The following is a 12674-nucleotide window of genomic DNA, read 5'->3' as shown; positions in this document are numbered from 1 at the left end:
GAATATAGGACAGTGATGGGAGGGGGGGGTTTGTGAATATAGACAGTGATGGGAGGGGGGGGGTTTGTGAATATAGATAGTGATGGGAGGGGGGGGTTTGTGAATATAGACAGTGATGGGAGGGGGGGGGTTTGTGAATATCGACAGTGATGGGGGGGGGGGTTTGTGAATATAGACAGTGATGGGAGGGGGGGGTATGTGAATATAGACAGTGATGGGGGGGGGGGTTTTTGTGAATATAGACAGTGATGGGAGGGGGGGGTTTGTGAATATAGACAGTGATGGGAGGGGGGGGTTTGTGAATATAGACAGTGATGGGAGGGGGGGGTTTGTGAATATAGACAGTGAGGGAAGGGGGGGGGTTTGTGAATATAGACAGTGATGGGGGGGGGGGGTTTGTGAATATAGACAGTGAGGGAAGGGGGGGGGTTTGTGAATATAGACAGTGATGGGAGGGGGGGGTTTCTCAATACAGACAGTGATGGGAGGGGGGGGGTTTGTGAATATAGACAGTGATGGGAGGGGGGGGGTTTGTGAATATAGACAGTGATGGGAGGGGGGGGTTTGTGAATATAGACAGTGATGGGGGGGGGGGTTTGTGAATATAGACAGTGAGGGAAGGGGGGGGTTTGTGAATATAGACAGTGAGGGAAGGGGGGGGTTTGTGAATATAGACAGTGATGGGAGGGGGGGGTTTGTGAATATAGACAGTGATGGGGGGGGGGGTTTGTGAATATAGACAGTGAGGGAAGGGGGGGGTTTGTGAATATAGACAGTGATGGGAGGGGGGGGTTTGTGAATATAGATAGTGATGGGAGGGGGGGGTTTGTGAATATAGACAGTGATGGGGGGGGGGGGGTTTGTGAATATAGACAGTGATGGGAGGGGGGGGTTTGTGAATATCGACAGTGATGGGAGGGGGGGTTTGTGAATATAGACAGTGATGGGAGGGGGGGGTTTGTGAATATAGATAGTGATGGGAGGGGGGGGGTTTGTGAATATAGACAGTGATGGGGGGGGGGGTTTGTGAATATAGACAGTGATGGGAGGGGGGGGTTTGTGAATATAGATAGTGATGGGAGGGGGGGTTTGTGAATATAGACAGTGATGGGAGGGGGGGTTTGTGAATATAGACAGTGATGGGGGGGGGGGTTTGTGAATATAGATAGTGATGGGAGGGGGGGGTTTGTGAATATAGACAGTGATGGGAGGGGGGGGGTTTGTGAATATAGACAGTGATGGGAGGGGGGGGGTTTGTGAATATAGATAGTGATGGGAGGGGGGGGGTTTGTGAATATAGACAGTGATGGGAGGGGGGGGTTTGTGAATATAGACAGTGATGGGAGGGGGGGGGTTTGTGAATATAGATAGTGATGGGAGGGGGGGGTTTGTGAATATAGACAGTGATGGGAGGGGGGGGGTTTGTGAATATCGACAGTGATGGGGGGGGGGGTTTGTGAATATAGACAGTGATGGGAGGGGGGGGTTTGTGAATATAGATAGTGATGGGAGGGGGGGTTTGTGAATATAGACAGTGATGGGAGGGGGGGTTTTGTGAATATAGACAGTGATGGGAGGGGGGGGTTTGTGAATATAGACAGTGATGGGGGGGGGGGGTTGTGAATATAGACAGTGATGGGGGGGGGGGGGTTTGTGAATATAGACAGTGATGGGAGGGGGGGGTTTGTGAATATAGACAGTGATGGGAGGGGGGGTTTGTGAATATAGACAGTGATGGGAGGGGGGGGTTTGTGAATATAGACAGTGATGGGAGGGGGGGTTTGTGAATATAGACAGTGATGGGAGGGGGGTTTGTGAATATAGACAGTGATGGGAGGGGGGGTTTGTGAATATAGACAGTGATGGGAGGGGGGGGTTTGTGAATATAGACAGTGATGGGAGGGGGGGGGTTTGTGAATATAGACAGTGATGGGAGGGGGGGGGGTTTGTGAATATAGACAGTGATGGGAGGGGGGGGTTTGTGAATATAGACAGTGATGGGAGGGGGGGGTTTGTGAATATAGACAGTGATGGGAGGGGGGGGGGTTTGTGAATATAGACAGTGATGGGAGGGGGGGGGGTTTGTGAATATAGACAGTGATGGGAGGGGGGGGGTTTGTGAATATAGACAGTGATGGGAGGGGGGGGGTTTGTGAATATAGACACTGATGGGAGGGGGGGGTTTGTGAATATAGACAGTGATGGGAGGGGGGGGGTTTGTGAATATAGACAGTGATGGGGGGGGGGGGTTTGTGAATATAGACAGTGATGGGAGGGGGGGGTTTGTGAATATAGACAGTGATGGGAGGGGGGGGTTTGTGAATATAGACAGTGATGGGGGGGGGGGTTTGTGAATATAGACAGTGATGGGAGGGGGGGGTTTGTGAATATAGACACTGATGGGAGGGGGGGTTTGTGAATATCGACAGTGATGGGAGGGGGGGTTTGTGAATATAGACAGTGATGGGAGGGGGGGGTTTGTGAATATAGAAAGTGATGGGAGGGGGGGGTTTGTGAATATAGACAGTGATGGGAGGGGGGGGTTTGTGAATATAGACAGTGATGGGAGGGGGGGGGTTTGTGAATATAGACAGTGATGGGAGGGGGGGGGTTTGTGAATATAGACAGTGATGGGAGGGGAGGGGTTTGTGAATATAGACAGTGATGGGAGGGGGGGTTTGTGAATATAGACAGTGATGGGGGGGGGGGGTTTGTGAATATAGACAGTGATGGGAGGGGGGGGGTTTGTGAATATAGACAGTGATGGGAGGGGGGTTTGTGAATATAGACAGTGATGGGAGGGGGGGTTTGTGAATATAGACAGTGATGGGAGGGGGGGGGTTTGTGAATATAGACAGTGATGGGAGGGGGGGTTTGTGAATATAGACAGTGATGGGAGGGGGGGTTTGTGAATATAGACAGTGATGGGAGGGGAGGGGTTTGTGAATATAGACAGTGATGGGAGGGGGGTTTGTGAATATAGACAGTGATGGGAGGGGGGGTTTGTGAATATAGACAGTGATGGGAGGGGGGGTTTGTGAATATAGACAGTGATGGGGGGGGGGGGGGTTTGTGAATATAGACAGTGATGGGAGGGGGGGGGGTTTGTGAATATAGACAGTGATGGGAGGGGGGTTTGTGAATATAGACAGTGATGGGAGGGGGGGGGGTTTGTGAATATAGACAGTGATGGGAGGGGGGGGGGTTTGTGAATATAGACAGTGATGGGAGGGGGGGGGTTTGTGAATATAGACAGTAGGGGGGGGGTTTGTGAATATAGACAGTGATGGGAGGGGGGGGGTTTGTGAATATAGACAGTGATGGGAGGGGGGGTTTGTGAATATAGACAGTGATGGGAGGGGGGGGGTTTGTGAATATGGACAGTGATGGGAGGGGAGGGTTTGTGAATATAGACAGTGATGGGAGGGGGGGGTTTGTGAATATAGACAGTGATGGGAGGGGGGGTTTGTGAATATAGACAGTGATGGGAGGGGGGGGTGTTTGTGAATATAGACAGTGATGGGAGGGGGGGTTTGTGAATATAGACAGTGATGGGAGGGGGGGGTTTGTGAATATAGACAGTGATGGGAGGGGGGGGTTTTGTGAATATAGACAGTGATGGGAGGGGGGGTTTGTGAATATAGACAGTGATGGGAGGGGGGTTTGTGAATATAGACAGTGATGGGAGGGGGGGTTTTGTGAATATAGACAGTGATGGGAGGGGGGGTTTTGTGAATATAGACAGTGATGGGAGGGGGGGGTTTTGTGAATATAGACAGTGATGGGAGGGGGGGGTTTGTGAATATAGACAGTGATGGGAGGGGGGGTTTGTGAATATAGACAGTGATGGGAGGGGGGGTTTGTGAATATAGACAGTGATGGGGGGGGGGTTTTGTGAATATAGACAGTGATGGGGAGGGGGGGGGTTTGTGAATATAGACAGTGATGGGAGGGGGGGTTTGTGAATATAGACAGTGATGGGAGGGGGGGGTTTGTGAATATAGACAGTGATGGGAGGGGGGGGTTTGTGAATATAGACAGTGATGGGGGGGGGGGGTTTTGTGAATATAGACAGTGATGGGCAGGGGGGGTTTGTGAATATAGACAGTGATGGGGAGGGGGGGTTTGTGAATATAGACAGTGATGGGAGGGGGGGTTTGTGAATATAGACAGTGATGGGAGGGGGGGGTTTGTGAATATAGACAGTGATGGGAGGGGGGGGGTTTGTGAATATAGACACTGATGGGAGGGGGGGGTTTGTGAATATAGACAGTGATGGGAGGGGGGGGTTTGTGAATATAGACAGTGATGGGAGGGGGGGGTTTGTGAATATAGACAGTGATGGGAGGGGGGGTTTGTGAATATAGACAGTGATGGGAGGGGGGGTTTGTGAATATAGACAGTGATGGGAGGGGGGGTTTGTGAATATAAGACAGTGATGGGAGGGGGGGGGTTTTTGTGAATATAGACAGTGATGGGAGGGGGGGTTTGTGAATATAGACAGTGATGGGAGGGGGGGGGTTTTTGTGAATATAGACAGTGATGGGAGGGGGGGTTTGTGAATATAGACAGTGATGGGAGGGGGGGGTTTGTGAATATAGACAGTGATGGGAGGGGGGGGTTTGTGAATATAGACAGTGATGGGAGGGGGGGGTGTGAATATAGACAGTGATGGGAGGGGGGGGTTTGTGAATATGGACAGTGATGGGGGGGGGGGGTTTGTGAATATGGACAGTGATGGGAGGGGGGGGTTTGTGAATATAGACAGTGATGGGAGGGGGGGGGGTTTGTGAATATAGACAGTGATGGGAGGGGGGGTTTGTGAATATAGACAGTGATGGGAGGGGGGGGTTTGTGAATATAGACAGTGATGGGAGGGGGGGTTTGTGAATATAGACACTGATGGGAGGGGGGGGTTTGTGAATATAGACACTGATGGGAGGGGGGGGTTTGTGAATATCGACAGTGATGGGAGGGGGGGGTTTGTGAATATAGACAGTGATGGGAGGGGGGGGTTTGTGAATATAGACAGTGATGGGAGGGGGGTTTGTGAATATAGACAGTGATGGGAGGGGGGGGGTTTGTGAATATAGACAGTGATGGGAGGGGGGGGTTTTTGTGAATATAGACAGTGATGGGAGGGGGGGGTTTGTGAATATAGACAGTGATGGGAGGGGGGGGTTTGTGAATATAGACAGTGATGGGAGGGGGGGTTTGTGAATATAGACAGTGATGGGAGGGGGGGTTTGTGAATATAGACAGTGATGGGAGGGGGGGTTTGTGAATATCGACAGTGATGGGAGGGGGGGTTTTGTGAATATAGACAGTGATGGGAGGGGGGGGTTTGTGAATATAGACAGTGATGGGAGGGGGGGGTTTGTGAATATAGACAGTGATGGGAGGGGGGGTTTGTGAATATCGACAGTGATGGGAGGGGGGGTTTGTGAATATTGACAGTGATAGGAGGGGGGGGTTTGTGAATATAGACAGTGATGGGAGGGGGGGGTTTGTGAATAACGACAGTGATGGGAGGGGGGGTTTGTGAATAACGACAGTGATGGGAGGGGGGGGGTTTGTGAATATAGACAGTAATGGGAGGGGGGGGGTTTGTGAATATAGACAGTGATGGGAGGGGGGGTTTGTGAATATCGACAGTGATGGGAGGGGGGGGTTTGTGAATATAGACACTGATGGGAGGGGGGGGTTTGTGAATATCGACAGTGATGGGAGGGGGGGGTTTGTGAATATAGACAGTGATGGGAGGGGGGGGGTTTGTGAATATCGACAGTGATGGGAGGGGTAAGGGTCTTACTTTGCTGCCTTCAGCGTTCTCTGGTTGCCGGTCGGTGGCGTTTGGTTTGCCCGGTGCTCAATCCGCTCTCCCGCTGTCAGGCTGACAATTATTGGCCGAGATGGACATGCGGGCGATCAGTGCATTCAAATGAGGCCAGTCAGTTCAAAAGTCTGATGAAGACCCCGTGTTAAATGCCGCCCTCTCCCGCTCGGAGTGAAAATGGGCCCTTTTATGGTGTAGCCCCTCTATAACCCGTGACGCAAACGAGGAAACAGTGGGCTTTTGTTAAAAAAAAACTGTCCAATTTTTGGGTGTCCTGGATTTAGTTTTTAGCATGTTTTATACCCCCCAGCTCAGAATAACCAGATAGTGTCAGTGGAGGGTGTGAGTGACGATCCGGATTCTTTCCCCTCAGTCTGGTTCAGTAAAAACTGAAGTCGAATACATTTTAAAGTTCAACACAACTTTAATAGCAGGGTTCTTAGTCTGCAGCATTGATTTGGACTCCTGATAGAGTCCCTCTATGCTGGCAGAGCAAGAACAAAAAACATACAGAAATCCACACGTTTTTATACAAATCAATAGGGTTGGAACATACTTAACGAGGGTCAACACCAATCATAAGCCGGGCATAGGTTGCCATGCGAGGTTACATTATTTCCGGCCAATCATAAATCGTCCATGTGCTGATCATGCTGCTGTTAGACATCAAAGGGGATACTTCCTCACCTTTCAACTTGGAATGTTCTTCCCTGTTCCTTATCTCCCAACCTGGAATGTCTTTCAACTTTGGCTAAGCTCGTTACCTATATTGATCTGCCATAAACATGGAGACATTCAGACCAGTCCTTGAATCACATCAAAGACTCTACATTGCTAAGACCATGCAAACCTGCTGACTACGCAAACATATGGCCCAGCAGGAGGCCAGGCCACCTGCACCAATCTCAGTTACTAACTAATTAACCCTTTCTAACCATTTTGCATTCTGCTTCTTTGCCACGTAGGCATTTTAATATTTTACCGAAAACTGACCACGTAGGGATTCTCATGAGTGGGAGGTATGGAATCAGTGGTGTAGAATCTGACTGTTATGTGACCATGGACTAACTCTGGGCCATCTCGCTGCAGGTGTGACGCTCCGCACGATCGATACTGGCTTCGAGGTTTGCTGCTTGGCGGTCGCCCAGCTGAGGAATTTGCTGGTCTGCGGGCTGGCGTCAGGCTCGCTGCTGGTCTTCTGCATGGGGACGTGGCAGGAGCTGGCCTGCCAACCCCCGCCCGGGCACGGCGAGGCGGTGCTGTGCGTCGCCGTTAGCGGAGACGAGGAGCGGCTGGCGGTGGTGTACGGCAGCTCTGTCACCGTGTACCGGCTGCGCTGCGCAGAGTCCGTCCCGATGCTGGCCGAGCCCCTGGTCATGTTTCCTACTCCACCTCGGTCTGCAGTGTCCAGTATCGCCGTCCTTTCAGACAGTAGTGTGCTGCTTGGCACGGACACTGGGCAGCTCCACCTCTTCACCGCTGGTAGCTCAGCGCCAGCCCTCCTGGAACCTCATAACAGCAGGGTCACCTGCCTGGAAATCAGTCACAATGAACTGTTTGCCTTCAGTGGATGTCAGGGACCAATCCAGAGAATATGGAATCTGTCTGCCCAGAGATGGGACCATGAGATGTACTACAAGGTAAGAATCAGTTAACCAAATGAAAGACTTGCATTTATGTAGCCCCTTTCACGACCTCAGGATATCCCAAAGTGCTTTACAGTCAATGAAGTAGTTTTTTGAAGTGTAGTCATTGTTGTAATGTAGGAAACGCAGCAACCATTTGTGCACAGCAAGATCCCACAAACATCAGTAAAATATATGACCGGATAATCCGTTTTTGAATTAAATTAGTTGAGGAATAAATATTGGCGACAACATCGGATATTGGGGAAAGGGGAGGACATTGGGGAAAGGGGAGGACATTGGGGAAAGGGAGGACATTGGGGAAAGGGAGGACATTGGGGAAAGGGAGGACATTGGGGAAAGGGAGGACATTGGGGAAAGGGGAGGACATGGGGAAAGGGAGGACATTGGGGAAAGGGAGGACATTGGGGAAAGGGGAGGACATGGGGAAAGGGGAGGACATTGGGGAAAGGTGAGGACATTGGGGAAAGGGGAGGACATTGGGGAAAGGGGAGGACATTGGGAAAGGGGAGGACATTGGGGAAAGGGAGGACATTGGGGAAAGGGGAGGACATTGGGGAAAGGGGAGGACATTGGGAAAGGGGAGGACATTGGGGAAAGGGGAGGACATTGGGGAAAGGGGAGGACATTGGGAAAGGGGAGGACATTGGGGAAAGGGAGGACATTGGGGAAAGGGAGGACATTGGGAAAGGGGAGGACATTGGGAAAGGGGAGGACATTGGGGAAAGGGGAGGACATTGGGAAAGGGGAGGACATTGGGGAAAGGGGAGGACATTGGGGAAAGGGGAGGACATTGGGGAAAGGGGAGGACATTGGGGAAAGGGAGGACATTGGGAAAGGGGAGGACATTGGGGAAAGGGGAGGACATTGGGAAAGGGGAGGACATTGGGAAAGGGGAGGACATTGGGAAAGGGGAGGACATTGGGGAAAGGGAGGACATTGGGAAAGGGGAGGACATTGGGAAAGGGGAGGACATTGGGGAAAGGGGAGGACATTGGGAAAGGGAGGATGACTGAGATGAGAGTGGGCTGGACTGTCAGAGTCAGGCAGTGGGTCAGATCATCCCTCATTGCCTCGCGGACAGATCGAGTGACCCGGTAATTGTGGGCCGTTGTCATGTGCTAAAACGGACAGGAGGAATTTGACCCAGGACAGCCCACGCTGACTCTCCACTCTTCTCATCCAATCAGGGTATGTTCTTTGAAGGCGTGGTCTGCGCTGCGTTCTCCCAGGACGATTGTCACCTCTACACCGGCTCTCAGGATCGAACCATCAAAGTGTGGGACGTCCAGAACGGTTCGTGTCTGTTGCTCGTTTCGGGGCCAAGTCAGATGGGCAACTTTTGGAAAGGTTCCTTGCAACTTGCTGAACAATCGTTGTGAAAAGGCCTCCTCCTTACTGTTTTAGAACCAGCCCCCTCTCCCGCATCAGTCCCCAGCCCAGGACTGCCTGAGCTTTTCCCTTCGTGGGCTGTGTGAGTTTGAAGCACGGAGACTCGGAGGGTGGATCCAGGTATAAAGTGTTGACCCACATTCCATTAATTCCCACGTCTCTCAAGTTGCTGATGCTGACAGCTCCTGGTGCTCTGATTGAGGATTTATCCACCAATGAGGTGACAGCACTGAGGCCAGACCTTCCCAAACCTCAGCAGCAAATAAGTAAACGGACGTGAAATAGGGCTGAGGTTTGGGAAGAGAGGGTCACCTGCCTCAGTCAGCCCGTTGTCATGGACCTTCTCAATTAAGCTTCGACACAGCTTCTCCCACTCTCTCTCTTCCCTCCCCCGCAAATGGAATCAAAGAACATTCCAGACTGTTCTAGCCTACATTACTGATCCCAGGCCTCCCCCTGTTGCTGCACTGCAGCTGGCTCCTGCCAGATGTGCATGGAGATTTGCTACTTGGCTTTGGAATGGCTTAACATTTCTTGTTCTAAGCCCCTTCTCTCCTGAAGACGCTGACTCTGTGATGATGCACATACCCGTGGGCAAGTCCCCTCCGGTACCTTGTCATGTGTGAGCCCAGATGGTAAGAGTCAGCAGGCTATTTAACTGTAGGAGGCATCGCCGCTGAGCCCACTCCTGTCCTTACCCAACAGCTACACACATGCAGAAGTCACTGGTTAGTGATCAGGGGCAGGAACCAGGCTGACTGGGCCCCATCCCCCCCAACCCAAGGGCAGTGCCCCCCCATGCATTGCCCAAATGGCAGGCACTACCCACTGGGCCATCAGGGGAGCTGATGACGGGCTCTTTCTCAGCTCTTTCTGGTTTCAATTTGATACACTGACCTACCGCAAACAAATGGCTATAAATCGGCCTGTGATCCTTAGACTTTTCTTATGAATATTTGCGCTTTTCAAGGAAATGGAACGATTTTGAATTTGTAGTGTCAGCATCGAGCAGCCCAAGGTCAGTTCCAGTGGTGGGTAGATGCAGAGTAAAGGTCCCTTTATACCAGTCCAAGTCAATAGCCAAGCCCAATCTCAGACAATACCCTATGCTGCATCAGTGTGATCATTTCCTATTGCCTACACTCGCCACCCTGTGCCCTCTTTGACTGAGTTGGTATTACCCAGTGTGAACATAAGAAATTGGAGCAGGAGTAGGCCATTCGGCCCCTCGAGCCTGCTCCGCCATTCAATAAGATCATGGCTGATCTTCAACCTCAACTCCACTTTCCCGCCCGATCCCCATGTCCCTTGATTCCCTTACAGTCCAAATATCTATCGATCTCAGCCTTGAATATACTCAACGACTGAACATCCCTCTGGGGTAGAATTCCAAAGACTCACAACCCTCTGAGTGAAGAAATTCCTCCTCATCTCAGTCCTAAATGTCCGACCCCTTATCCTGAGCCCGGGGAAGCAGCCTCTCAGCATCTACCCTGTCAAGCCCTCTAAGAATTTTATATGTTTCAATGAGATCACCTCTCATTCTTCCAAACTCCAGAGCGTACAGGCCCATTCTACTCAATCTCTCCTCACAGAACAACCCTCTCATCCCAGGAAGCAATCTAGTGAACCTTCATTGCACCCCCTCTAAGGCAAGTATATCCTTCCTTAGGTAAGGAGACCAAACCTGCCTGACCTGCTGAGTGTTTCCAGCACTTTCTGTTTTTATTACTGGGTTGAGACTGTCCATAGTTATCATGTAGAACCCTTCCAACCAGTACACCGAGATGACTTTCATCCAATCTGTTATGGGCTAGATTTAAACCCATTCCTGGAAGTGAAAGCTCGGTGTCTCAGCCCTCAGCGTCCAGTCACCTGAACTCATTACTGCAGTGACCTCAGCACAGTTATGCTGCCCTCTGGGTAGTTCAGTATACAGCAGAGTTCGGACCCCTCGTCTCCACTCTCCATTGGCTGAAGCCCCAAAGCGCTTCACAGCCAATGAAATACTTTTCGAAGTGTAGTCACTGTTGGAATGTAGGAAACACAACAGTCCATTTGTGCACAGCAAGATCCCACAAACAGCAATGAGATAAATGGCCAGATCATCTGTTTTAGTGATGTCAGTTGAGGGATAAATATTGGTCAGGACACCGGGGAGAACTCCCCCCGCTCTTCTTGAAAATAGTGCTATGGGATCTTTTACATCTGCAGACTGGGCCTCGATTTAACGTCTCATCCGATAAACAGCACCTTGGTCAGTGCAGCACCCCCTCGGTATTGTACTAGAGTGTCAGCCTGGATTATGGGCTCAAGTGTCTAGAGTCGGATTTTCCCCCACAACCTTCTCCCTCAGAGGCGAGAGAGTGCTATCCAGTTGACATCAAAGCACATGAGAAACTAATTTGCTCTGTGTGTGTAGCAGACTGGTTAAGGTGTTCATATTCACTTCCTGTCTCATTAACCCACCTACTTTGAATGGGCCGATGTCTGTGTTAAAATAATTTGGTTGGGAATTTAAGACAAATACATTAAGCAGTATGAACGTCTCGCGAGGTAAAGGGAGCCCCAGCCCATGCTCTGAAAGCTGCAATCAAGGAGGATGAGTTCTGGAGATGCCCACTAATGTTCCTTTGCTTTCTGCAGGCTCACTCCTGGCAGTCCAGTACGTGTACGCTCAGGTGACCAGAATTCTGTCCACTCCAAGCGGGATGGTGGCCAGCACGAGGCTGGGTTACCTGGTTAGGGAGAGATTCACCTGTCCGGCGGCAGTCGATCCCAGTTACAATCCTCTCAGGAGCATTAAGGCCACCTGCTGTGTGAGATCGAGAGAGGGCAAAGGCTCGAGGGCAGCCTGTGCCACTGGCACCAGCGCCGCCAACAGAGAGACCCCAACAACCCCCCCAAACTGGAGCCCCGCATCAGAACACGACCCACTCGCGGGCCTGCGGCCTGCTCTGAACACACGACATGTCCTGCAGCTCGGGCAGTGACTCACTCAGCTAGTAGGCCAGCTAAATACCAGCAATCAACGAGCATCAAAAGCCAAGGCACAACGTTCAGGCTAACTAACCCCTCGGATTGTCTCGCTGATATTAGGTTGCTGCTCTTTATTCATGTTAACTGTTCCACTCAACAATGTCATTCATTAAATAGATAACATTTTTAAAAAGATTTAAATTCTTTAGCTTTCCATTTCCCCTCCTGTGCTGACTCTCTCCCCCCTCCCCCGAAGGTGCCGACTCTCTCCCCCCTCCCCCGAAGGTGCCGACTCTCTCCCCCCTCCCCCGAAGGTGCTGACTCTCTCCCCCCTCCCCCGAAGGTGCTGACTCTCTCCCCCCCTCCCCCGAAGGTGCTGACTCTCTCCCCCCTCCCCCGAAGGTGCCGACTCTCTCCCCTCCCCCGAAGGTGCTGACTCTCTCCCCCCCTCCCCCGAAGGTGCTGACTCTCTCCCCCCTCCCCCGAAGGTGCTGACTCTCTCCCCCCTCCCCCGAAGGTGCCGACTCTCCCCCCCTCCCCCGAAGGTGCTGACTCTCTCCCCCCTCCCCCGAAGGTGCCGACTCTCCCCCCTCCCCCGAAGGTGCTGACCCTCTCCCCCCTCCCCCGAAGGTGCTGACTCTCCCCCCCCTCCCCCGAAGGTGCCGACTCTCCCCCCTCCCCCGAAGGTGCTGACTCTCTCCCCCCTCCCCCGAAGGTGCTGACTCTCTCCCCCCTCCCCCGAAGGTGCCGACTCTCCCCCCTCCCCCGAAGGTGCTGACTCTCTCCCCCCTCCCCCGAAGGTGCTGACTCTCTCCCCCCTC

General features: G+C 52.0%; 1 protein-coding gene across 1 annotated transcript in view; it reads left to right on the top strand.

Moving 5' to 3' along the window:
- nwd1 (NACHT and WD repeat domain containing 1) overlaps positions 1–12028 on the top strand; it is a 200439-nt gene extending 188411 nt beyond the window's left edge. The window contains exons 17-19 of the mRNA XM_067999939.1: positions 6926–7476; positions 8673–8778; positions 11521–12028. Coding sequence (XP_067856040.1) covers positions 6926–7476; positions 8673–8778; positions 11521–11867 — 1004 coding nt within the window. The 3' untranslated portion in view covers positions 11868–12028. The remainder of the gene's footprint in view (positions 1–6925; positions 7477–8672; positions 8779–11520) is intronic.
- The last annotated feature ends 646 nt before the right edge of the window (positions 12029–12674 follow it).

The sequence above is a fragment of the Heptranchias perlo genome, chromosome 18 (assembly GCF_035084215.1).
Source record: "Heptranchias perlo isolate sHepPer1 chromosome 18, sHepPer1.hap1, whole genome shotgun sequence".
Lineage (NCBI taxonomy): Eukaryota > Metazoa > Chordata > Chondrichthyes > Hexanchiformes > Hexanchidae > Heptranchias > Heptranchias perlo.
Note: the sequence above shows the minus strand (reverse complement) of the source record. Positions and strands in the feature narration are given on the sequence as shown.